Source organism: Schistocerca serialis, chromosome 8 (assembly GCF_023864345.2).
Source record: "Schistocerca serialis cubense isolate TAMUIC-IGC-003099 chromosome 8, iqSchSeri2.2, whole genome shotgun sequence".
Classification (NCBI taxonomy): Eukaryota; Metazoa; Arthropoda; class Insecta; order Orthoptera; family Acrididae; genus Schistocerca; species Schistocerca serialis.
Window position 1 is genome coordinate 472138150 of NC_064645.1, and position 27833 is coordinate 472165982.

Below are 27833 nucleotides of genomic sequence, written 5' to 3' on the forward strand. Positions count from 1 at the left end.
ATCCTATCTACTACTTTAAGTGTCTCGTTTCCTAATCTAATTCCCTCATCAACAACTGATTTAATTTTACTACGTTCTATTATCCTTGTCTTGCTTCTGTTGATGTACATCTTATATCCTCCTTTCAAGGTGGTGTCCATTCCGTTCAGTTGCTCTTCCAAGTGCTTTGCTATCACTGACAGAATTATAATGTCATTGGCAAATCCCGAAGATTAATTTCTTCGATCTGTACTTTAATTCCTTCTCCGAATTTTTCTTTGGTTTCCTCTACTGCTTGCTCAGTATACAGATTGAATAACACCAGGGATAGGCTACAACCCTGCCTCACTTCCTTCTCCACCACTCCTTCCCTTTCATAGCCATATATTCTTATAACTAATCAATCTAAATAACCTTCGAGTTCCTGTATTTTACACCTGCCACCTTCAAAATTTGGAAGAGAGTATTCCAGTGAATATTGTTGAAAGCTTTTCCTAAGTCGACAAATGCTATAAACGTAGGTTTGTCCTTCCTTAATCTATCTTCTAAGAGAAGTCGGAGAGTCGGTATTGCCTCGCATGTTTCTAATTTCTCCGGAATCCAAAGTGATCTTCCCAAGATGAGCTTGTACCAGTTTTTCCATTCTTCTGTAACGAATTCGTGTTTGTATTTTGCAGGCATGACTTATGAAACTGACAATTCGGTAATACCCACACATGTCAGCACCTGCTTTCTTAGAAATTGGAATTATTACATTCTTCTTGAAGTCTGAGGATATTTCGCGCGTCTCATACATCTTGCGCACGAGATGGAATAGTTTATCATGGCTGGCTCTCCCAAGGCTATCAGTAGTTCTGACGGAAGAGCTGTTACCTTCACCTGAAATTAAATCCGGTAAAGTCATGGACTCGTTTCGCCCTGAATAAATCGAGCGTCATAGTGAATTCATACTTTCCCCTTTTCATAAATCAGATTCTGATGACGCTCAGATTTTGTTACTTCTTTCAGTAAGGAAACTGCGGAAGTCTCTTTGTAGAAAAAGTGAGTGCCCGATGTAACAGTGGACACGGTGTATCTTCTCAGTCATCATTCCGGGAATCAATGTTATAACTGCGCAGTTGTTTTGTAGCTGCCTTCCTTTTGTTCGTCTTCATAATCTTTGTCTATTCCGGCTTCTTTCCCACCCGGCTGCACCTCAAAACCAGCACAGTGCTTCGCCTTTGCACGGTGTTTTGTGAATCACGGTTACGGCACTGTCGTGACACTGATGGAGTGTAAAATTCCATTACCAGGATATGGGCGTCTGCGGCGTGGGATAATGACTGTGGTGAATTACGTCATCCTTGCGTCAATGTTTTGCTACTCCATCTGCATGAGGCTTAGACTACGGAGAGACAGACAACGATTAACGCTTAATATGGAAACCAACGTCTCAGTGAACTGACGATTGGGTACTGATCGCAGACGGCTTATGGATGACAGGTTATGTTTTCTTTACTTTACTTGTATCAGTTACGGTTTTTTGATTACATTGGTGAACTCTCGGGCAGGTCATGATTGCTCTGAATAATATATGAAAGGAATTAATGTTTCATTCCAAGGGCCATGTTGTAATACGCTGGTGTCCAGAATTAAAGCAACAAACCGCCATTTCCCCGTTCTGTGTAATTCACGATATAATCATACAGAATGTCAACAGATGTCCGTACGATCGTGTTCTGCACGGAAGGTGGCATTCCGGTCAACGGACAACCACGCCAGCGATGACGTCAGAGCACCTACGAAACGAGGTGGTGTTTGCCGCGTAGCCCCACATTCACAATCACTGTGTACACAGCCACAGACGTTGCTGTATGGCACAAAGACACCTACCATACTCTCTGTGATGATGGGGCATAGGAAAAGTGGAAGCAGGACAGTCGCAAACGTCTAGATACATTAATCTGAATCGTTCTGTTCTATCTCGGATGTGGCGACAGTTTATAGAGACCGAAACTGTATCCCGGAGACCATTTGTGACATCAGGAAGAAAGAACCGTTATATTTGGCTGTAATGCCAAGACGGTATCGACTTAGTACTGCACGGCTATTGGCAAGTGATACCGTAGAGTCCACTGGACGTATTGTATCGAGACAAACGGTGTACAGAAGGCTTCGGCAGAGTGGCCTTTATTGTCGGAGACCTGGTTTATGTGTACCTCTGACGCTTCTTCGCAGAAGGGAACGTGCAGTGCGGAGTCATCAGCATGTCACCTGGACATTCGAACAGTGAACCAATGTTCTTTTCACAAATGAGTCCAGATTTAGTCTGGAGTGTGATTCTCGACGGATTCGCGCCTAGAGAGAACGTGGAAGTCTATTTCGGGACCCAAACACTGTGGAAAGAGACCGATATCGATGAGGATCCCTAATGGTGTGGGCACGGATTATAGTAACCACACGAACACCTCTTCACGAAATTGTGCGGGTGGATCGGCAATGTTTAACTGCTGTCAGGTATCGTGACGAGATCTTGGGACCTTAATGTGCGGTTGTTGCGTTGTGCTGTGAGCCCAGACTTCGTATTGATGGACGGCAACGCTCGACCTCATACAGCACGGATGATTGATGTTTTCTTGGAGACGGAAGATATTGCACCCATGGCGGGGCTTGCTCGCTCTTCCGATTTGAATCCCATAGAGCATGCCTGGGATGCACTAGGGAGATGGTTTTCATCACGTCAGCATCCACCAACCACTCTCCACGACTTGCGAGTGGTAATGGAGGAGGAACGGGGAGACTGATGACACCATTCACTGCATGTCCCGTCGTTGTCAGGCCTGTATTGCTGCCAGAGGTGGTCACACCCCACACTGAGCACATTAACCAGTTGTCAGAATGTGTGTGCAAATCTGTTAAGTTGGAAAACACGAAGAACATTTCTGTCTATCGTTATGCATGTTGCTGTTGTTTACATTTCTGTATTCTTTACATTGTTTCTAGTTTACTATCACCTGTGTATAGTGTTTTGTGGCAAAAGGAGCACAACCAAACATAATTTACGTTTGTTTCTTTTATTTTGAACAACAGTGTAATACTAAAATTTTGCTAGCCCATTTGTTTTTTGAGCTCAAGTCGTCGAATTGTAGTCTTAAGCTAAGAATGACGTCATAACCGAGTACATGTGAGAGGTTATCTAATGTATGATACGAATTTGTGAATAGAGGTCATCATACACCTGTTTCACGACAGTACATGCTGACACTTAAAAAGATATTAAGTACGTTCTCTCTCTCTCTCTCTCTCTCTCTCTCTCTCTCTCTCTCTCTCTCATCTCGGAGGACCCGACTTCAATTCCCGATACTGTCAGGTTCTTTTTCCTTGGTGAGAGCACTCACTGAACCACGTGATGTCAGCTGAGGAACTGATCTATCTGAATGAGAAGAAGCGACGCCAAGGTCTGCGGTCTGGGTAGCGGCGTGCTGGCTCCAAACCCTCCATACGACATCCACATGATGTCACCTGCTGAGGATGACACGGCGGTCGACAGATACCGATTGGTCCCTCCGTGACCAGAACGGTAGTGCTTTCGGTTTTCATTATTTTTTTCCTTCCATGGTTAGAAAATCGTAGTAGTGGTAAAGAACGAATTTTCCAAGTGTTACTCGACATGAAAACTTAGATTTTATGCTGGTTCTCAGATCCAAGACTGTTTGAGTTACGAAGGTCTTGAGGCTACACTTTACTAATAATAAACTATTTTAACTCATTATGATTCTATGTTCTTTTATCCTTGTAAAGCACGAGTCAAAGCTGTAACTGACATTAAGGATTTTTGGAAATGTTATGTGCCACAGCTGTTTGTGTGCACCTTCTCAGTTGTGGATAAGGAAGAAAAAGAGACGAAACGAATCTCACTAGAACAAATGTAGTTACGCTACTTCATTCACTTTATACACTGGTGTCCAAAATTAAAGGAACAAACCGCAACTTCCCCGTCCTGAGTCTAATACACGGTATAATCACACAAACTGTCAACAGATGTCGTTACGATCTTGTTCTGCACGGAAGATGGCTTTCCTATCAACGGACAACCACACCAGCAATGACGACAGGGCACCTATGAAGAGGGGTAGGTTTGCTGGGTAGTCCCACATCCACAAGCGCTGTGTACACATTGACATCAGTGCAGTGTGTGACAGAGAAGACGCCTACAGACTCTGCTGTGGAGGGCCATAGGAAGCATGGAAGCAGGACAGTCGCAAGCTGGTGTCGCCCGATGGCTTAATGTGAATCGTTCTGTTATTTCTCGGATGTGGCGACAGTTTATAGAGACCAAAACTGTATCCCGGAGACCAGGACAGGGCCGACCACGTGCGCCTTCAGAAGAGAGGATCGTTATTTGGCTGTAAGGACACGACGCTACCGCCTTAGTATTGCATGGAAATTGGCACCTGACCTCACATCTACTGGACATCTTGCAGCGACGCAAACGGTGTACAGAAGGCTTCGGCAGTGTGGCTTTTACTGTCGGACACGTGCTGTATGTGTACCTCTGACGCGTCTTCACAGAAGGGAACGTCAAGAATGGACTCGTCAACATGCCACCTGGAGGGTCGAACAGTGGGCTAATTTTCTTTTCACAGGTGAGTCCTGATTTAGTCTGGAGGGTGATTCTCGACGGATTCGCATCTGGAGGGTATGTGGAACACGATTTCAGGACCAAAACCCAATATTGGGGAGGGTCCATAATGGTGTGGGGAGGGATTGTGTTGACCACGCGAACTCCTTTCATGGAAATATACAGGTGAATCGGCAAGATTTAACTGCTGTTATGTATCGTGACGAGATATTGGGGCGTCATTTACGGTTGTTGCGAGGTGCACTCGGCCCAGACTTCATATTGATGGATGATAATGTTCGACCTCATAGAGCATGGGTAGTTGATGTTATTGTGAAAATGGGAGGTATTGGACACATGGTGTGGCCTGCTCGCTCTCCCGATATGAATCCCACAAAGCATGTCTGGGATGCACTAGGGAGAGGGGTTGCATCACGTCAGCATCCACCAACCACTCTCCAAGACTTGTGAGCACCTCTACAGGAAGAATTGGCGTTATTGCCTCATCATGAGACTGATGACATCATTCACAGCATTTCCAGTCGTTGTAAGGGCTGTACTGTTGCCACGGGTAGTCACACTCCATGCTCAGCACGTTAATCAATTGTCAGAATGTGTGTGCAAATCCGTTAGGTTGGAAAAAAACGAAGAACATTTCTGTCTACCGTTATGCGTGTTGCAGTTGATTACGTTCTGTATTCTTTACATTGTTTCTACTTTACTATCACCTGTTTATGCTATTTTGTGGCAAAATGTACGCAGCTTTGCAACATTTCCGTTTGGTGCTTTAATTTTGGACACCAGTGTATGTTACTATCTGTAGCTTATTGTGTACTTTTTGTGTTATTCAAGTCATCCACACAGCATAGAAAGTGGGGCCAACTGCTCAAATATTCTTACGCAGTGCAGCAGTGCTTAATTTCCAACGTTTTAAGTGCCAGAGCGTAGCTCTTCAACCGTACCCCGACACCTCCCATCCGCAGCCCCAAACATCCCAGGTTTTGGTTTTTGAAAACTTATCGTACAACATATGATGAAATATGATTTTCTACAAAATACTGTTCTGAAATCCGAGTTTTTAAAACATATATTCTTATAACAAAAACAATTTTTATGGAGACAATGCACGACCGCATCGGACAGTGTAAGTGGATGAGCTCCTTTGAACGAGAGGATATTCGGCGAATGGACTGGCCTGCACATTACCCTGGCTTGAATCCCATTGATCAAGTTTGGAATGTGTAGAGAGTCGTAAGGAAGCACGTTCGCTTGCACTGACGACCATCCAGCATTTGTCAACGGCGCTGGTGGAGGAATGGAACGGCTTACCACAAGAACCCCATAACAACTTTGTGGCTAGGACGAAGAGTACATTGCAGAGCATGCCGTGACACCTGTGGTGATCACACACCCTGTTAAGAACCATTTCCCCCCCCAACCCCCTTTGTAATTTCCAGGGTTTTTGTCGTCTAGTTGTCACTGTAGGCTTGTACAATGGGAAGCAAGGAGAGGATGTTGTTTGGTGGCCAGTATCCTGTTCTATAACATAAACTGCATGCATGTATTAACAGGGTTCTTTATTCATAAGAACAAGAAGTTACTTACGATAGCCCAGGTGTTGCGGTACAAGCTCTTCCATATAGTCCACATTAGCCTCACTGCTGGTAAAGTATAAGTCCCATTATGTACACTACTCTGGTCGCCAGGCACTGCCTGACTCTGAGCTAGAGGCTAAGCTAATTGCAACTGTGACTCCCACTGAGCTGTGACTGGTGACTTGAATTGTTGATTGACTGGATGACTCACTGGATGACTGACTGGCCATGTGACAGACTGGACCATCCGGTCCGCGACGGCGATCTAATTACTGGCGGTCGAGAGGGCGTTGGCGGCGCGTTTCTTGCGAGTTCATCCTTGGCTTCTGTGCTGATAGGCTCGTTGCTTGCGCGTACTATCGATCTGCTCGCAACCTCTTTGCCGCCCAATGTGCTGGCAATAGCTTACGCTGGCACACGGGGAACCATCATAAATTGCGAAGACTTCTGTGTAACTATTGTCTTTTAATTGAAGTGTCATTACTGTTCGCCTCACGGCGTATTTCTTTCCGTTACCTTTCATACTGTACTGCGGCAGATCCAACTTTCATCAAGCTATTTCTTGGTAGTGACACATCATGCGAAAATTACTTTCGTTCTTTAGTTTTGCAAACCATCATATATATAAACTAGGTGTCACCAGAGGGGCGTACCCATAAATAAAAAGACACAGGGGTACTGTGTTGTGTGTCGAGAAGCAGCAAAAGCAGAATCGGTCGGTCACAGCAGCTCAATGACTTGGAATGTGGGCTGATCATTGGATGTGACCTGAGCTACAAACCTGCCTGGGACTTTTTGACCCTTCTAAAGCTGTGCAAGTCGACTGTTGGTGATGTGACTGTGCGATAGAAACGCGAAGGAATAACCGCAGCTAAACCGATATCAGGTAGACTTCTTGTACTCACTAACGGGAATCTCTGGGCACTGCGAAAGGTGGTTGTAAGAATCGCATGAAATCAGTGGAAGGCACAACTCTTGAGTCTCAAAGTGCTGCCATCAGTCCAACTAGCAGCAAAGCCTATGGGTAGAGAGTTAAAAAGTGGACGCTTGTAGAGGCACAAACAGCGGCGGCACGGGAAGGTGGATGACTGGAAACGAGTGGTGGAGAGATGAATCACGCTACACTCGTACCTTGTGGCAATCCAATGGCAGGGTTTGGGATGGCTGGAGAACTTCACCTGCTGTCACGCGTGGTACCAACAGTTGGCTCGACGAAAGATCCGTTTTGAAAGACTGGAAAGTTACACAGATCACACCAGTATTCAAGAAAGGTAGTAGGAGTAATCCACTGAATTACAGGCCCACATCATTAATGTCGATATGCAGCAGGATTTTGGAACGTATATTGTGTTCGAACATTATGAATTACCTCGAGGAGAACGGTCTATTGACACACAGTCAATACAGATTTAGAAAACATCGTTCTTGTGAAGCACAACTACGTCTTTACTCGCTCGAAGTGTTGGGTGGTATTGACAAGGGATTTCAAATTGATTCCGTATTTCTAGACTTCCGGAAGGCTTTTCACACTGTACAACACAAGTGGCTTGTAGTGAAATTGCGTGCTTTTGAAATATCCTCTCTGTTCTGTGACTGGATTAGTGATTTCCTGTCAGAAAGGTGACAGTTCGTAGTAACTGACGGAAAATTATCTGGTAAAACAGAAGTCGTTTCTCGTGTTCCCCAAGGTAGTGTTAGAGCTCCCTGCTGTTCATTATCTATATAAAAGATTTAGGACACAATGTGAGCAGCCTTTAGGTTGTTTGCAGATTATGCTGTCGTTTATCGTCTAGTAAACCCATCAGAAGATCCAAATAAATTGAAAAACGATTTAGAAAAGATATCTGAATGGTGCGAAAATTGGCAATTGACCATAAATAATGAAAAGTGTAAGGTCATCCACATGAGTGCTAAAAGGAATCCGTAAAAATTCATTTACGCGATAAATCAGTCTACTCTAAAGGCCATAAATTCGACTAAATACCAAGGAATTACAATTACGAACAGTTTAAACTGGAAAAAATGCACACAGAAAATGTTATGTGGAAGGCAAGCCAAAGACATCGTCTTATTGGCAGAACACTTACAAAATGTAACAAATCTACTAAAGAGACTGCCTACACTACGCTTGTCCGTCCCCTTTTGGAATACTGTTTGCTACGCGGTGAGGGATCCTTACCAGGTAGGATTAGTGGAGTACATCGAGGAAGTTCAAAGAAGGGCAGCACGTTTTGTATCGTCGCGAAATAGGGGAAAGAGTGTCACTGCAATGATACAGGATTTGGGGTGGACATGGTTAAAACAAAGGCGTTTTTCGTTGCGGAGGAATCTTCTCACGAAGTTCCAGTCACCAACTTTCTTCTCCGAATGCAAAAATATTTTGTTGACGCCGACCTACATAGGGAGAAACGATCACCATGATAAAATAAGGGAAATCAAAGCTCGTACAGAAAGATATAGGTGTTCGTTCTTTCCGCGCGCTGTACGAGAATGGAATAATAGAGAATTGTGAAGGTGGTTCGATGAAGCCCTGCCAGGCACATAAATGTGATTCGCAGAGTAACCATGTACATGTAGATGTAGATGTAGAGGTACAGAGATGGTAACGTTACGCCATGGGCTTGTCTTTCTCGTTAGGACGTGGTCCCCTTATTGCGCTTAAGAAAACGTGAAATGCAGAACTGCACGAACACATTTTAGAGCATAGTGTACATACTACGTACGGTAGAGGAACAATTCTGAGACGATGACTGATCGTTCCAGGATGACAATGCATTCAGTCATAAAGTAGCAACCGATGTAAAATGTACTTAGGTATTTCGAATGGTACATCGTGTACGAATAAGGCCGACCCTCGAACGCAGCAGATCTTAATACTTTCGTATAGAATAGAAAAGATGTTACATTTGGGTATTGTTACGGCGTCATAAACGCAACAAACGGTCTTAAGTCGCGACACTAGAAATATATTGCATTTACTGTTACAATATTCAGCTGGATTTTCTTTGCAACACCCGTTTATGGTAAAAAAGGGGCCATATATACGCAACTGCTTACGAAATTCACTGTATCGACAACTGAGTTTTTGGAAACATTATCTTTCTACTACAAACAGCATAGTGAACGCATTATTGTGGTCAAGATAGACACGAAGCCCACGCCTACTAGAGTAGTACAAGTTTATACGCCAAGTAGCTCTGCAGATGATGAAGAAATTGAAGAAATGTATGATGAGATAAAAGAAATTATTCAGGTAGTGAAGGGAGACGAAAATTTAATAGTCATGGGTGACTGGAATTGAAGAGTAGGAAAAGGGAGAGAAGGAAACATAGTAGGTGAATATGGATTGGGGCTAAGAAATGAAAGAGGAAGCCGCCTGGTAGAGTTTTGCACAGAGCATAACTTAATCATAGCTAATACTTGGTTCAAGAATCATGAAAGAAGGTTGTATGCATGGAAGAATCTTGGAGACACTAGAAGGTATCACATAGATTATATAATGGTAAGACAGAGATTTAGGAACCAGGTTTTAAATTGTAAGACATTTCCAGGGGCAGATGTGGACTCTGACCACAATCTATTGGTTATGAACTGTAGATTAAAACTGAAGAAACTGCAAAAAGGTGGGAATTTAAGGAGATGGGACCTGGATAAACTGAAAGAACCAGAGGTTGTACAGAGTTTCAGGGAGAGCATAAGGGAACAATTGACAGGAATGGGGGAAAGAAGTACAGTAGAAGAAGAATGGGTAGCTCTGAGGGATGAAGTAGTGAAGGCAGCAGAGGATCAAGTAGGTAAAAAGACGAGGGCTAGTAGAACTCCTTGGGTAACAGAAGAAATATTGAACTTAATTGATGAAAGGAGAAAATATTAAAATGGAGTAAATGAAGCAGGCAAAAAGGAATATAAACCTCTCAAAAATGAGATCGACAGGAAGAGCAAAATGGCTAAGCAGGGATGGCTAGAGAACAAATGTAAGGATGTAGAGGCTTACCTCACTAGGGGTAAGATAGATACTGCCTACAGGAAAATTAAAGAGACCTTTGGAGAAAAGAGAACCACTTGTATGAATATCAAGAGCTCAGATGGAAACCCAGTTCTAAGCAAAGAGGGGAAAGCAGAAAGGTGGAAGGAGTATATAGAGGGTCTATACAAGGGCGATGTACTTGAGGACAATATTATGGAAATGGAAGAGGATGTAGATGAAGATGAAATGGGAGATACGATACTGCGTGAAGAGTTTGACAGAGCACTGAAAGACCTGAGTCGAAACAAGGCCCCGGGAGTAGACAACATTCCATTAGAACTACTGATGGCCTTGGGAGAGCCAGTCCTGGCAAAACTCTACCATCTGGTGAGCAAGATGTATGAGACAGGCGAAATACCCTCAGACGTCAAGAAGAATATAATAATTTCAATCCCAAAGAAAGCAGGTGTTGACAGATGTGAAAATTACCAAACTATCAGTTTAATAAGTCACAGCTGCAAAATACTAATGCGAATTCTTTACAGACGAATGGAAAAACTAGTAGAAACCGACCTCGGGGAAGATCACTTTGGATTCCATAGAAATATTGGAACACGTGAGGCAATACTGACCCTACGACTTATCTTAGAAGAAAGATTAAGGAAAGGCAAACCTGCGTTTCTCGCATTTGTAGACTTAGAGAAAGCTTTTGACAATGTTGACTGGAATACTCTCTTTCAAATTCTGAAGGTGGCAGGGGTAAAATACAGGGGGCGAAAGGCTATTTACAATTTGTACAGAAACCAGATGGCAGTTATAAGAGTCGAGGGGCATGAAAGGGAAGCAGTGGTTGGGAAGGGAGTGAGAGAGGGTTGTAGAGTCTCCCCGATGTTACTCAATCTGTGTATTGAGCAAGTAGTAAAGGAAACAAAAGAAAAATTCGGAGCAGGTATTAAAATCCATGGAGAAGAAATAAAAACTTTGAGGTTCGCCGATGACATTGTAATTCTATCAGAGACAGCAAAGGACTTGGAAGAGCAGTTGAACGGAATGGACAGTGTCTTGAAAGTATATAAGATGAACATCAACAAAAGCAAAACGAGGATAATGGAATGTAGTCGAATTAAGTCGGGTGATGCTGAGGGAATTAGATTAGGAAATGAGACACTTAAAGTAGTAAAGGAGTTTTGCTATTTGGGGAGCAAAATAACTGATGATGGTCGAAGTAGAGAAGATATAAAATGTAGACTGGCAATGGCAAGGAAAGCGTTTCTGAAGAAGAGAAATTTGTTAACATCGAGTATAGATTTAAGTGTCAGGACGTCGTTTCTGAAAGTATTTGCATGGAATCTAGTCATGTATGGAAGTGAAACATGGACGATAAATAGTTTAGACAAGAAGAGAATAGAAGATTTCTAAATGTGGTGCTACAGAAGGATGCTGAAGATTAGATGGGTAGATCACGTAACTAATGATGAAGTATTGAATAGAATTGGGGAGAACGGGAGTATGTGGCACAACTTGACAAAAAGAAGGGATCGGTTAGTAGGACATGTTCTGAGGTATCAAGGGATCACAAATTTAGCATTGGAGGGCAGCGTGGAGGGTTAAAATCGTAGAGGGAGACCAAGAGATGAATACAATAAGCGGATTCAGAAGGAAGTGGGTTGCAGTAAGTACTGGGAGATGAAGAAGCTTGCACAGGATAGGGTAGCATGGAGAGCTGCATCAAACCAGTCTCAGGACTGAAGACCACAACAACAACAACATCTTTTGTTCTGTAATGAAATTGAACTAAAATAGTATAGCTGCTATGATTAAAAAGTATCGTAACACTTCTTTCTTTCTTTGCAGAAAATGGAACCTCCAGCCGATAAATCAGGGTCCTGGTTACGTAGAATAAATGGTAAGTACATCCAGATTATGCATGATGTGTTTCTACATCGTACCGATACTGACTCTTTAGTACGACTGTGTTTGTATATTTTTCCTGAGAATTACCTTTAAAAATTTTACTGCCTAAAAATACACTTTCTCATTTAGGTAATTTTTACTACCTCTTTTTTGTGGTTTGATGATTTTTGGGTTCAATACAGAGAAACAAAACCAGTCATCAGTACGTAATATCCACTGTTCAAGATCTACCGTCTCCAGAATGCAGGGCTGTGCTCTTTTCTGGCTATCTATGACAAACTACCACGAATGAGGTATGTTGACGCCCTCATATTATTAGGTACTTCCGCTGATTAACTGACGTTTCTCACATCAGGAACAGTAGAGAAGGGATCCTACTATGGTAGGTGTGTGAGTCTAGGATGCTTTCTGTCCCGTCGTTCTGCAATAACTGGTGTGGGTGTAGCCTTACTTTTTGATTTTGTGGCTCACCGAGTATATTGTCTGTTAGTCAGTTTTGTTTCTATTACATATGCACTTCTTTTCGTGCTCTAACGATACGTCTTTACCATAAAAGTCCGCTCTAATATCGTTACAGAGTGGAACTTAATAAGCCAATATCTCTCCCAGAATCTCCTTCCCTGATAGGACCATAGAGTTTTCTGCTATCTGGATATATCCCTGGCTCGTCCATTGTGCACTCTGTCACCTGATGTATAGCAAACCCAAAATCCCTCCCGAAACTGCCTTAGAACTCCTAAGGATGCTCATGACCTTCCGTTCTACACTATTTTTGGGGGGCTCGCTTCGTGGAAACATGTTACACCACAGAATAATTTGAATATGCTCGAGCAATCCATTTATCTTAGATATGTGTTCCACTACCACATGCAGACATACACGCAAAAATACTGCAAAGTCAAATCGAATAGAAACCTGATGTTGTCCTGTGTTAAGCACATCCACATTTGTCGGTACAGAATATTCCGAAGGAGTTATAACCCTGTTATGGAACCTTAGCGAAACATGGATCTATCCTCACACTCCAGAGGCATACACCCAGTGACAAAAGTCATGGGATAAGTACTATATGCATATACTTGTAAGCAAGAAAAAAACGGCAGTACATTGGTGGAGCTGTCATTTGTAGTCGGGTAAGTCACGTTAAAAGGCTACCGACGTGCTTATGGCCCCATGATTGGAATTAACAGGCTTTGAAAACTGAATTGTAGCTGGAGCTAGACGCATGGGACATTCCATTTCAGAATTCGTTAGGAAATTCAGCATTTCAAGATCCACAGTGTCAAGAGTGTGCTGAGAATACCAAATTTAAGGCGTAACCTCCCACCACGGACAACGCTGTGGCGAACAGCCTTCACTTAACGACAGTGGGCAGCGTGTAGAATGTAAGTGCAAACAGACAAGCACCCGTAGGAATCAATGTGGGGAGCACGACGAACGTATCCGTTCGGACAGTGCGGCGAAATCTGGTGTTAATGGGCTATGGCACCGGTCGACTTACGCGAGTGTCTTTGCTGACAGCACGATATAGCCTGCAGCACCTTTCTTGGGCTCGTGACCCTATCGGTTGGATCCTAAACGACTAGATACGGTGGCTGTTGTTAAGAGCACTAGGGTTCGAGTGTGGCACAGACCGCACGAAGCTACGGCCCAAGTTGTCAGCAAAGTAATGTGCAAGCTGGTGGTGACTGCATAATGGTGTGGACTGTGTTTACCTGGAATGGACTGGGTCCCCTGGACCAATTGAACTGATCATTCACTGCAGTTGGTTATGTTTGGCTAGTTGGACACCATTTGCAGTCACTCATGGACTTCATGCTCCCAAACAAAGATGTGGCAAATCACTGGGCCATAATTATTGTTCGCGATTGGTTTGAAGAATATTCTGAACAATTAGAGCGAATGGTTTGGCCACCCAGATCGTCCGCCTTGAATCACATCGAACATTTATGGGACGTAATCGAGGGGTGCCGACTGGGGTGGCCGAGCGGTTCTAGGCGCTACAGTCCGAAACGGTGCTGCTGCTACGGTCGCAGGTTCGAATCCTGCCTCGGGCATGGATGTGTGTGATGTCCTTAGGTTAGTTAGGTTTAAGTAGTTCTAAGTTTGGGGGCTGATGACCTGAGATGTTGAGTCCCATAGTGCTTAGAGCCATTTGAAGGTCAGTTTTAAGAAATTCTTCAGATTATATAAGAAGTTACTCGCTGATCGTCACATACACAAAATTTCTTTTACAAAGCGTAGTATAAAGACAGCAGCTGGCATAATGACATATATACTCTAGAATTCGCGGATCTTAATACTACCAACATAATCTGTATCGATATGCATGCAGCTATGGAACTCTTGAATGATTCACGTTATGTATAAAAATTTGACGTACCTGACGCTCAAGTAAACAACATCTTGTATAAACTGAAGATACTCTTAAAAAAGACCGATATCGATTGTTAAAATAAATATTAAGTTCAGCTGTGTATTCATACTCACGAAGTTCCGTAAACGACTAAAAGCCTAGACAATATATAAAAGAACTTTTATTTGTTCAAAACCGTACTACTTCTGCATCATGCTAGCCTTTTATCGCTTGCAAGGGTTTCGCTTCTTGGAATCTATAGACGCAACATATTTCGATCTATTGTGTATTCTAGACGGAGACCAACGATCTTCATATGTTTAGAACGTCCTGCTATCTCTACTTAGGTTGTCCACACGATCGCCTGCCACACGTCTCCAGGTTGTCAGCCATTCATAAAACAGATACTTTTCAGTGGCCACTGTAATTTCCCAGCACACAGTCCTTGCGGCTCTATAGAATGGAAGACTTTTGCATCTTCATCTTCTGGTACAAGGGCCGTCAAATGAAAACCGAACAGCCGCCACCGCGGAATCATGGAATGGCTCCGTTCAAAAGTAATCACCACACGCGTTAAGACATTTATCCCACTGGGAAACGAGACGAACAGTTCCTGTGTCGTAGAACGCGGTCGGCCGCTGGCGGCTCCACAAACGCGCTTACTCTTGCATTTCCTCGTTCCACTGAAACTGACGTCCTCGCATGTTTTTCTCCAGGTCGCCAAATACGTGAAAATTAGACGGTAAAAGATCTGCGATGTACGGAGGATGTTGCAATATCTGTTTCCCAAACAAACTGCTGAAGTGTTGCCTTCGTCCGACTGGCAGTGTGGGAGCGGGCGTTCTCATGCAGCAGCATTTCTGGGCGTATTGACTTTATAGCGCATTACAGTTTCTGCAAAGTGTGTTCATAGCGCTGCGTACTGGTTGTGGTTTCACGCTCGAAGAACTCAACGAACACAGGGCCCCTACAGTCGAAGTTTGCCCTCCGGCTGTCGGAATGCTGTCGGACGGAATCATCCTGTAGCACGATAACGCCCGCTCCCTCAGTGACGAAAGATACGGTTCGGCGATTTTTTTGGGAAATAGTGCAACATTCCCTGTACGCGATCCGTACAGCCGAGATCTCTCACCGTGTGATTTAGACATCTTTGGTGACCTGAATGAAGACATGGGTAGACGTCGGTTTCAGTCGGATGAAGAAATGCGAGAATGGGTGTGGTTATGGTTCAGTCAGTGGCCGACAGCGTTCTACGAAACAGAAACTGATAGTCTCGTCCCCCAATGGGATAAATGTTTTAACACACGTGGTGATTGCTTTTGAATGGAACCATTCCATCTTCCATTTTGTCGGAAGATCATTTCATTTTTGATTTGATAGCACCTCATATACTGATGTTTGCTTATGACGCAGTACCACGATGTGTTTTTCAAGTGGCATTCAAGCTACTTCGATTATACACTGAAGTGCCAAAGAAACCGGTACACCTGCCTAATATCGTTTAGGGAACCCACGAGCACGCAGAAGTGCCGCAACAAAACGCGGCATGGACTCGACTAATATCTGAAGTAGTGCTGGAGGGAACTGACACCATGAATCCTGCAGGGCTGTCCATAAATCCGTAAGAGTGCGACGGGGTCGAAATCTCTTTCAACACCACGTTGCAAGGCATCCCAGATATGCTCAATAATGTTCATGTCTGGGAAGTTTGGTGGCCAGGGGAAGTGTTTAAACTCAAAAGAGTGTTCCTGGAGCCACTTTGTAGCAATTCTGCACGTGTCGGGTGTCCCATTGTCCTGCTGGAATTGTTCAAGTCCGTCGGAATGCACAAGAGACATGAATGGATGCAGGTGATCAGACAGGTTGCTTACGTATGTGTCACTTGTCACAGTCGTATCTAGACGTATCAGGGGTCTCATATCACTCCATCTGCACACGCTTCACACCATTACAGAGCCTCCACAGAGCCGGCCGAAGTGGCCGTGCGGTTAAAGGCGCTGCAGTCTGGAACCGCAAGACCGCTACGGTCGCAGGTTCGAATCCTGCCTCGGGCATGGATGTTTGTGATGTCCTTAGGTTAGTTAGGTTTAACTAGTTCTAAGTTCTAGGGGACTAATGACCTCAGCAGTTGAGTCCCATAGTGCTCAGAGCCATTTGAACCATTTGAACCAGCCTCCACAGCTTCAACAGTCCACTGCTAACATGCAGGCTCCATAGATTCATGAAGTTGTCTCCATACCTGTACACGTCCATACACCCGATACAACTTGAAACGAGACTCGTCCGACCAGGCATCGTGTTTCCGGTCATCAACAGTCCAATGCCGCTGTTGATGGGCTCAGGCGATGAATAAAGCTTTGTGTCGTGCAGTCATCAAGGGAACACACACGTGAGGGGATTCGGCTCCGAAAATCTATATCGATGATGTTTCGTTGAAAGGTTCGCACGTCACTTGTTGGTGGCCCAACACTGAAATCTGCAGCAGTTTGCCGAAGCATTGCACTTCTGTCACGTTGAACGATTCTCTTCGGTCGTCGTTGGTCCCGTTCTTGCAGGATTTTTTCCGGCAGCAGCGATGTCGGAGATTTGATGTTTTACCGGATTCCTGATATTCATGGTACACTCGTGATGTGCTCGTACGGGAAAATCCCCACTTCGTCGCTACCTCGGAGATGCTGTGTCCATCGCTCATGCGCCGACTATAACACCACGTCAAACTCACTTAAATCTTAATAACCTGCCATTTTAGCAGAAATAACCGCTCTGACAACTGTGCCAGTCACTTGTTGTCGTATATAGGCGTTGCCGGCTGCATGCCGTATTCTGCCTGTTTACGTATCTCTGTATCTGAATATGTATGCCTATACCAGTTTCTCTGGCACTTCATTGTAGTTCTTTCATTATTACTGACGCAGTAATCACTGGAGATAGTATCCAAGGTGCTGGAACATGACCACCTTCATTAGAATTTGTCCTTTTATTTGGAGTGTTCGAGAGTAAAAATCTACTTGCAAGTACTCTGTTTTTACGATGTTCAAATATAATTAAGATTGGCTAAGCCAGCCATACAGATCCTAGACTTCAGATGAATAATAGTAGTAACAATGCTGAACCTTGCCGCACCACGTGTCTCTGGGGAAAACTGTTGGATAGGCGAGACGGAGAATACACGCGGGACATTTTAACCATTGAGTAGTAAATGATACAGATCACTGTCATAGGCTTCCAATGAATCTGTGCGAGCAGTGTGGTGCAACAATGAAATACTGTAATGCAATAATAATTTATTTACATCACGGAGTACACCCTTTTAACATAACTTCCAAGAAAGTACATTTTAGAAGAGTTCGTCTAAAAATTTGAGAAGTACTGATTTAAGGTATACAACCGCAACAAATCCTCACAAATTCGATAAACTTTTTAGGGCTGGCAGCATAATATACGTCAGATGGTGACATGATTATTAGACAGATGTATCAGAATAGCTGCTTATAATAATTAATCTTTTATGATACTTTATTCCCCGAAAGGTAGCTGAGAAATTTAGAAAACTTTGTATGCAAAATATATATGCTTCTACTAAAACACTTTCTGAGGGTTCACGACCCGTTGACTCCCCCATCCCCAGCCCCGCTGCAACGCCTTGAATCCGCACCTGCTCTTTAATGTTGAAAGAAATGCTCGAAATTTACAAAAAAACATACTGTTTTATATGTTTCTAAGAAACTTACAATGTGAAGCCTTTTCGGAGGCCTACAGCGCGTTGCGCGGCCACGCGGCTATTCAGACCAGCCCGTATCGCAAAGAATGAGAGTTGAGTAAAATTAATTTCAATCACAGATTCCGGTACTTTGCAAACTTCTGAGTTCATTGACGGTATTACCAGACCAGACGAATCATTAATTAAGAAGTTATAAAACTTAACAAATAAATTTATTTATTTATTTAAGCTGACTCTGATTTTAATATGACAAATAGTATTAAAATTATTTGAGTATCTTAAGTGGCAATGTGAGTAAATAATACTGACTATGAACTAATAAACTGAATACTGGCAGTATTTGTACTGCTGCTGCTACTTCCGCCAATAATAATGACATTAGCAGTAGTAGTAATGATAATAATAATAATAATAATAATAATATAATAATAATAATAACATAAAAAGAATAAAAAGAAGAAATTAACACAACTAATCGAAATATCCATGCCAATACAACAAAAATACAAAAGAAAACCGGAGAAAAAATTGAAAAATACATCCAACTGGCTGAGGAAGTCAAGGACATGTGGCATCAGGATAAAGTTGACATTATACCAATTATACTATCAACTACAGGAGTCATACCACACAATATCCCCCAGTACATCAATGCAATACAGCTACATCCAAACTTATATATACAACTACAGAAATCCGTAATTATTGATACATGTTCAATTACCCGAAAGTTCCTAAATGCAATATAACATATACCGTATAGTTAAAAGGAAGTCACGCTTGATCAAGGTCCGCGTCACTTTCCATTTTTGATCATCCCCATCGACGCGCAGGTCGCCGAAGTGGCGTCAAATCGAAAGACCTGCACCAGGCGAACGGTCTACCCGACGGGAGGCCCTAGCCACACGACATTTCCATTTTACCAGACATAACGTCTGAGAAAAGAAAGAAATAATAATAATAATAATCGTAACGACAATAATGATAGCGGCAGCTATAAAAAGCATCTGTATGTGTCCAAAATAGGTGTTATCTGATATAGCGACTTCTGGGGAAAGAATGTAAGAGGCTGCACCAGCTAAGGATACTGGAAAATAAGAAAGAACTAGTTGGAAAGAAGGTTGTATAGGGGTAACGAGTGCTACTGGGACAATGTTAGTCTTTATTGTTGCTTCAGTAAGCATGTAATTAATTGTCTTCTGAAGCTAGAGTTTTATTTAGTTGTCTAATGTAATGGGGGAGGTTATTTCAGAATCAGATGTTGTTCAAATAAGAGCATTAACGTCAAGGATAGATATGGGGGACAATATTTGCTGGTAAGACAGTACAGATACAAAGAGTGTGGAAATCTCTGCGCTTGTCTGCACGCAGCCAGATAGCTGTGCATACGATAGTGAAAGGTAATCAGACAGTAGAACATCACATACATAACTAACACAGGCATTCATAACTAGTTCCAGGTGCCGTGACCTTTCCTGAGAAAGGCCTTGTGGGATGACATCATTGTAATGAATAATAGGAAGCATAAGCGCTTGTGGGAGTTTCTTTTTCATGTCAAAAGGGAACAGCTTTTTATATTTTTGTAGGGCATTGAGAGATGCTGATGGTTTTCGGCACATGCAGTTACGTGCTCAGTTCATTTCAGATTTTCGCCTGTTGTTACTCCTAGACTACTTGCTGAGGGAGAGAAGTTGATATTTATTCCATTTGAATTTACATATGGTAAGAATTGCCTATATTTCGGGTTAATGAATCTTGAGTGACTAACCAGCACCGCTTGGGTTTTGGGTGGGTTGAGGTTTAGTCCTATATTCTACCACCGTTTTGACAGTGCGCACAGGTCGGTATTGAGATTCTCGAACGAAACCATTGCACTGCATTCGGCGAGAAATTTAGGCTGTTAAGTTTGGCAAGTAAAATGTTGACGCCGATAGTGTCAAAGGCTTTGCTGAAGTCTAAGAAGCACCTGCTGATCGTCTCTTGTGGATCCATGGCAAGCTTCTGGTGATCTGTTACCTTTATGAGGCAGATATTGTTTTGCAGTGTTTAAGGAAACCTGATCAGGTCCAGTAGAGAATTACCTGAAATGCATGGTGGCTCTTGTGACGGTATTGAAAGCATAATCGTTTAGAAAGTTTTTTTCGTGGCTCAAGTCATTAACTCCCATGAACTAATCAATGAGTCTCTGTTTCGTTTGTGGGTCAATTGTGGTTGTAGGTAACGTTAAGTACCGATTCAGTTCATCAGTTGGGATGATGGGATCAGCTGCAGTTTTTACTTTACCTGTATCAAGAACACGCAGATTTTTTGACAGGACAGCTAGTCTCTTTCTGTTGTCGGCTACTGCATTGCCACGCTTGAGTATTTTATGTAATTACATTAATTTTTCCCTCGTCAGCGGATACTACCGATGCCTCGTCTCTGCGGAGGACCATCGATTGGAAGGGGCGAAGTAATTTCTAATTCATAATTCAATCAATTTAGGAAGCACACGAGATGGCGAAAATCTATAAATTTCCGGGCCATTACGTTTGAATTTAAGTTAAAGCCACGCGTTACAGAGCCACATCAATTTCCCCCCCCCCCCCCCCCCCCCCCCCTTGCCCGCATCTCGTGGTCGTGCGGTAGCGTTCTCGCTTCCCACGCCCGGGTTCCCGGGTTCGATTCCCGGCGGGGTCAGGGATTTTCTCTGCCTCGTGATGGCTGGGTGTTGTGTGCTGTCCTTAGGTTAGTTAGGTTTAATTAGTTCTAAGTTCTAGGCGACTGATGACCTCAGCAGTTGAGTCGCATAGTGCTCAGAGCCATTTGAACCATTTGAATTTTCCCCTTGTTGGGAGAGCTGGCGCCCATACAGGTGTCCCAACTTGAGTGCCGAGAGACTGAACTGCCCCATCAAGCCGAGGCTGCAGTGACGACGGCCCCTCTCCCTCCCCCACCGTCTCCCCCATTCATGTTGGCTATGGGAACCTACTTATTAATTGCGGACACACACACTATGGTGCGACGCCAGTTTTTACAAATAGTATGGAGAGTTCCCCTCACCTATCCCATTTCATTGCTGGTCCTGGACGTTTCCACATTGCAGCTGGTAGTATAGCGGGTGTTACCGCCATTTTCATGCACAAGTGTTGGGCTTCCATCTCCTTGAGAGCAGCCTTATGTTACGACCGTCCGGTCAGGTCAGAATGATCTGCGATAGGAAACTTGCAGTACGTGAACAAAACGGATCAGTGAAGACACGAATTTAGCTCAGTGATGACACGAATTTAGCCGTAACGGCCATAACCTGCTATGTTACTCTTTCTGTTACGAAGTGAACCATACGAGAAGAAAATGGTTCTCAGAGCTCTACTTCGCGTAAATTTGACCGTGAATTTTGATTATTCGAACTCTAAAGAACCAGTTTTAGTTCCGAAGTTAACTCGAAGCTCTTCAGAGCTTGGTAACGAACTCCAAAAAGAAAACGAAACAGAAACATCCGCAAATAATTTCGTAAACGATGATGAAACACGCCGAAATTTGGTTGAGTTATAAATGAACGACCAAACAAACCCTCGTTTGTTCATGAGTATGCCGTAATATGACATTCTACTGAATGTAAACGCAGTTTACGTAGCTGACACCTGCCAAATTTAAATTTCCGCCCGGTAGCGTGCCTTGCACCAGTAGCGAACGAGCAGCTTTTCTATGATTGATCAGCTCTCGGAATCAGGTGGTGGACGCCACAAAACAAATTGTTCATACCACATCTATAACACTAGAGGTAAAGGTGATCTCTATTTAGAATTTAAAAAATTTTCACTTGTACAGAGAGGAGTAAAGTCTGCTGGTATTACGACTTTCAATGCACTGCCTAATTACCGGGTGATCAAAAAGTCAGTATAAATTTGAAAACTGAATAAATCACGGAATAATGTAGATAGAGAGGTACAAATTGACACACATGCTTGGAATGACATGGGGTTTTATTAGAACCAAAAAAATACAAAAGTTCAAAAAATGTCCGACAGATGGCGCTTCATCTGAACAGAATAGCAATAATTAGCATAACAAAGTAAGACAAAGCAAAGATGATATTCTTTACAGGAAATGCTCAATATGCCCACCATCATTCCTCAACAATAGCTGTAGTCGAGGAATAATGTTGTGAACAGCACTGTAAAGCATGTTCGGAGTTACGGTGAGGCATTGGCGTCGGATGTTGTCTTTCAGCATCCCTAGAGATGTCGGTCGATCACGATACACGTACTACTTCAGGTAACCCCAAAGTCAATAATCGCACGGACTGATGTCTGGGGACCTGGGAGGCCGAGCATGACGAAAGTGGCGGCTGAGCACACGATCATCACCAAACGATGCGCGCAAGAGATCTTTCGCGCGTCTAGCAATATGGGGTGGAGCGCCATCCTGCATAAACATCGTACGTTCCAGCGGGTGTTCATCAGCCAGGCTGGGGATGATGCGATTCTGTAACATATCGGCGTACCTCTCACCCGTCACGGTAGCAGTTACAAAACCAGAAGCACGCATTTCCTCGAAGAAAAAAGGCCCGATAACGGTAGATGTGGTAAATCCAACCCATATCCTGACTTTATCGTCGTGCAATGGAGTTTCCACGACAGTTCCAGGATTTTCGGTAGCCCAGATTCTGCAGTTGTGGGCGTTGACAGACCCTCGGAGCGTGAAATGAGCTTCGTCGGTCCACAACACGTTACTCAACCAATCGTCATCTTCCGCCATCTTTTGAAACGCGCACACCGTAAATGCCCTCCGCTTCACTAAATCGCTAGGTAACAGTTCATGATGCCGATGGATTTTGTACGGATAGCATCGGAGGGTACGCCTAAGTGCCTACCAAACAGTAGTGTATGGAATGTCGGTGCAACGTGCGATTGCACGAGCGCTGACTTCCCAGTGCATAGACGAACCCGCTACAGTCTCCATTTCTTCCTGAACTGTCTCAGCAGCGTTACGCCTTGTGCTCGGTCGGCCACTACGGGGTCCATCGTCCAAACAACCCGTGGCTTCGAACATCGAAATCATTCTCGCCAAAGCTGCATTTGTCAACGGAGCTTTACCCGTTCGAATCCCCTTCATATGGCGATAGGACTGTAACGCTGAACTAGCACATTCCCCATTCTGATAATACAGCTTCACTAAAAGCGCCTTTTCAGGTAACGTCAACATGCTGCACCTGCTGGCGCATCTGATTCTTGCCGGCCGGAGTGGCCGAGCGGTTCTAGGCGCTACAGTCTGGAACCGCGCGACCGCTACGGTCGCAGGTTCGAATCCTGCCTCGGGCATGGATGTGTGTGATGTCCTTAGGTTAGTTACGTTTAAGTAGTTCTAAGTTCTAGGGGACTAATGACCTCAGAAGTTAAGTCCCATAGTGCTCAGAGCCATTTTGAGCCATCTGATTCTCTCTCACATTACAGCTCCTTTTATACACGATTGTCATGCGGAGTCACTGACAATTGCTGTCCATTGCCATCTGTCGGACATTTTGTGAACTTTTTTTTGTTCTAATAAAACCCCATGTCATTCCAAGCATGTGTGTCAATTTTTACCTCTCTATCTACATTATTCCGGTGTTTATTAAGTTTTCAAATTTATACTGACTTTTTGATATCCCGGTATGTTAAATATACAAGAGAAAACGAAATGCCATTCAGATGTACGTTAAAGAAATACCTGCCTGACCATCCACTGTACTCCTCAGATGAATTCTTTTCCGGAAATGATTAAATATTATCATATACACTTTTAATGCACTTCTTGAATTAACAGATGTAGCTTGTTATTCAGTTACTAGATGAAAGATACAATGTTAGGCTGTGACTTACAGTGTTAGATAAATGTTAGCTAGTAAATAAGAAAATTTGATACTTATATTAGTTATGTTATCGTACTATGTTATTATTATTCTGTAATATTAACTGTATTTGTACAATTGAATTGACACGGTCGGCATTGCATGTACGGAGCCATGGAATGCGCATACCAAATAATAATAAAAGAACATGGAGATATAATAGGTATAACGAGGGGAGGTGGCGCTACAGACTTATGCTGTTCGTTAGTTTGAAGCCAGCGCCGGCATTTTAGTAGCCCCTAAACATTAGTAGACCACTGTGTACAATTGGCTCTTGTTCTTAATTTCTGTCGTGCCCAGACAACAGTTATATTGCGTTCTTGAATAACACAGATTGGGGAAAGCGTTTTCAGACGCTTTCGTGGGCGTAAAGCCACATTTGGTTCAATAATAAGATGCATTTGGCCTCTTTAATGTAAATGTCTTTTTTCTACACGTTTTGAATAACAGAAAAGGGAAGTAAATTATGTGAAAAGGGTGCTTTCGTAATCCAGCGTTTTCCCGCAAAATGGAGTGATGAAAGTGATGTTCCGTCTATATCCTCTTCCTGGAAATTCTGAGAAATTATTTTGTTATGTTTGCACGGTTTGCAATACCTCCTTCTCAGTGTTCAACCAGAGCGCTCTTCGAGGTGTATTGATGGGAAATCTAAAGTCTAATTACGTAAATAAAACACTGCAGTTAAAGTACCCAGCGCAACTAAAATTCATGTATGTGAAAGAAAATACCCCTTGAACGAGTCCACCCACGACGATTCCAAACGACAGTTGCGGTACGTGCATGCACGTGCTTTCCAGTTTAAGAAAGCAGCGTATATCCTCCAAATTACGTCACTCGCCTGCTTCTGCAGAATTTATCACTTACCACGACCATCAGCGACGACAAGTCGCAGCAAATGGAATACAAATTCACTAAACAACTCGCTACGTTTAATGCTCGCGTTAGCTGCAGCGTCAACAAAAGAGCACTCACAATCTTAATGAAGGCTCACTGGCTTTCGGAGATTGCGTGACGTACGTGCGCAGAGCGAGCCTAAACTCGAGCGCCATCGTTCGTGACTCCAACTATAGTACAACCTGAAGCTAATGTTTGACGCCACTAACATGGCGGAAGTTGGCTTCAAGTTTGTAACGTTACGACAGCTCCCCTTATTATAAATCCATGGCCACAACTTACGCGAAACACCACATATCACAACAAAATACATAAATGCAACTGACCAATACACTGCCCACGTAAGTAAAGGCACAGCCCTACAGAAGGTACACTAAAACACATGCAATAACAGCTACAGTAAAACAAAAGAGAAAAGATGGAAGTAGCAGATAATATTGACTAGTGTTAGTGGTGGAATCAACAATGTCAACATAGATCGTAATACACTTCACTGAGCCGCGCGGAGCGGGTGCGCGGTTTGAGGCGTCATGTCCCGGACTGCGCGGCCACTCCCGCCGTAGGTTTGAGTCCTCCCTTGGGCATGGGTGTGTGTGTTGTTCTTAGCATAATTTAGTTTAAGCAGTGTGTAAGTCTAGGGACCGATGGCCTAAGCCGTTTGGTCCCTTACGAATTCACACACATTTGAACACTTCACTGATATTACTTTTGTTTTACAGTAAGCGAATAGTAAGAAAAGAATGTCACAACAGAAAAAGAAATTACATTTGTATATGCTTACCAATGCTTTTAGCCTTAATAAACGAAGAGCGCTATGCACTACAGCTTATCTTTGAGTGTTCTGTGCGTTGTGATGTCGACGGCGACTCATCGGCGCTAGCGGCGTGATTATTGTCATTCGATCAGTTGTGAAATTGCACTGGGTACATTCTCTTGCTCAGAGTATGATTCTACAGGCAATGATATTGTCCTTCGTCGCATTCCTCTTGTCGCGAGGTGGTAGCACGTAATCGTTACTACATGAATTCAGTTTCGAGCAATAACACACGCGATTATGTTATCAGTGCCCCGTACATTGTTTTAAAATAATATAAAATTCATTTTGACTCGGCGACTGCGAAACTACAGGCCATCCGCTTGTATCTCACAATGACAATCACTGGTCATTCACGTGTACATTGTCCTGCTGTCTATAGTACACAAAGAAGCTCGCAGTATTCGCTGTCTGCCACTTTGTTTCATAACGTCCATGTCAAAATTAAATTTAAACCGTGCCCAAAAAATAAGAACGCGGCCATAAATTTTCCTGTGTTTCCGTCTACCACAATTATACACCACACACGCGCATCCACGCCGCTACACTGCACACCCACTGACAGTCACTGTTCGACTACCGTTATCCATGTCGCTCTAGTATCACAATTCATACACCAGCGCTGCATACTGCATTTGGTTTTGCACAGCGCATTTCACGATAGCATTACAAGATAATCAAACCTACAGTGAAATTTTACATACTCAATTAATAAGAGATTCATGTCGCAATATACACAAATCAAAAAAAGTTTTGCATTACCCTGGTTCCCAGAACTCCTGATGATAGACGTTGGCTGTGTATATTGTATCACAGACACAGTCCCTTTGACTGTTCAAAGATGTCACTAAACCCACCCAAAGATGTAAACAACCATGCATGAGCAGCGCCTATTAGACGGAGAGGGTCCGACAGCCGATCAATTCCAGCCATTCCACCAGGAAGGAGATATACGGCTCGTGTTGTCTGTAGTTCAACCATGCCTAGACGGTCAATACCGACGTTTGATCGCGTCCCCATTGTTACTTTGTGCCAGAAAGGGCTCTCAACAAGGAAAGTGTCCAGGCATATCGGAGTGAAACAAAGCGATGTTGTTTGACATGGAGGAGATACATAGAGACAGAAACTGTCGATGACATGCCTGGCTGAGGCCGCCCAAGGGCTACTACTGCAGTGGATGACCGCTACCTACGGATTATGGCTCGGAGGAACCCTGACAGCAACGTCACCATGTTGAATAATGCTTTTCGTGCAGCCACAGGACGTCGTGTTAGACTCAAACTGTGCGCAATAGGCTGCATGATGCTCAACCACATTTACGAGCTATTACTCATCTGTAGCTTTCTCACTGCCCCTTATCTCTTAATTAAACTATTAATAGAATAAAAAATCGGCTTCAGTTGCTAGTAATTGTTTATCTATTGCACGATCGGTTTCGGAGGCCAAAGCTTCATCTTTAGATGCCAGAAAATACACTGAAGCGCCAAAGAAAGTGGTATAGGCATGCGTTTTCAAATACACAGATATCTAAATAGGCAGAATACTTACTGCTGTCTGCAACGCCTATATTAGAGAACAAGTGTCGGACGCAGTTGTTAGATCTGTTACTGCTGCTACAATCGCAGGTTATCAAGATTTAAGTGAGTTTGAACGTGGTGTTGTAGTCGGCGCACGAGCGGTGGGATACATCTTCTCCGAGGTAGCGATGAAGTGGGGATTTTCCCGCACGATCATTTCATGTGTGTACCGTGACTATCAGGAATCCGATAAAACATCAAATCTCCGACATCGCTGCGACCAGAAAAAGATCCTGCAATAACGGGGCCAAAGACGACTGAAGAGAATCGTTCAGTGCGACAGAAGTGCAGCTCTTTCGCAAATTTCTGCAGATTTCAATGCTGGGCCATTAGTCATTCGACGAAACATCATCGATATGGGCTTTCGGAATCGAAGGCCTACTCGTGTACGCTTTATGACTGCATGACACAAAGCTCTACGCCTCACTTGGTCCCGTCAACACCGACCTTGGGGTGTTGATGACTGGAAACATGTTGCCTGGTCGGACGAATCTCGTATCAAATTGTATCGAGCGGATGGATGTGTACGAGTATGGAGACAACC

General features: G+C 43.5%; 1 protein-coding gene across 1 annotated transcript in view; it reads left to right on the forward strand.

Annotated features, from left to right (window-relative positions):
• LOC126416223 (putative inorganic phosphate cotransporter) overlaps positions 1-27833 on the forward strand; it is a 261101-nt gene that overhangs the window by 109270 nt on the left and 123998 nt on the right. Inside the window, exon 2 of the mRNA XM_050083826.1 lies at positions 11996-12047. Within this exon, the coding sequence (XP_049939783.1) occupies positions 11999-12047 (49 nt within the window). The 5' untranslated portion in view covers positions 11996-11998. The remainder of the gene's footprint in view (positions 1-11995; positions 12048-27833) is intronic.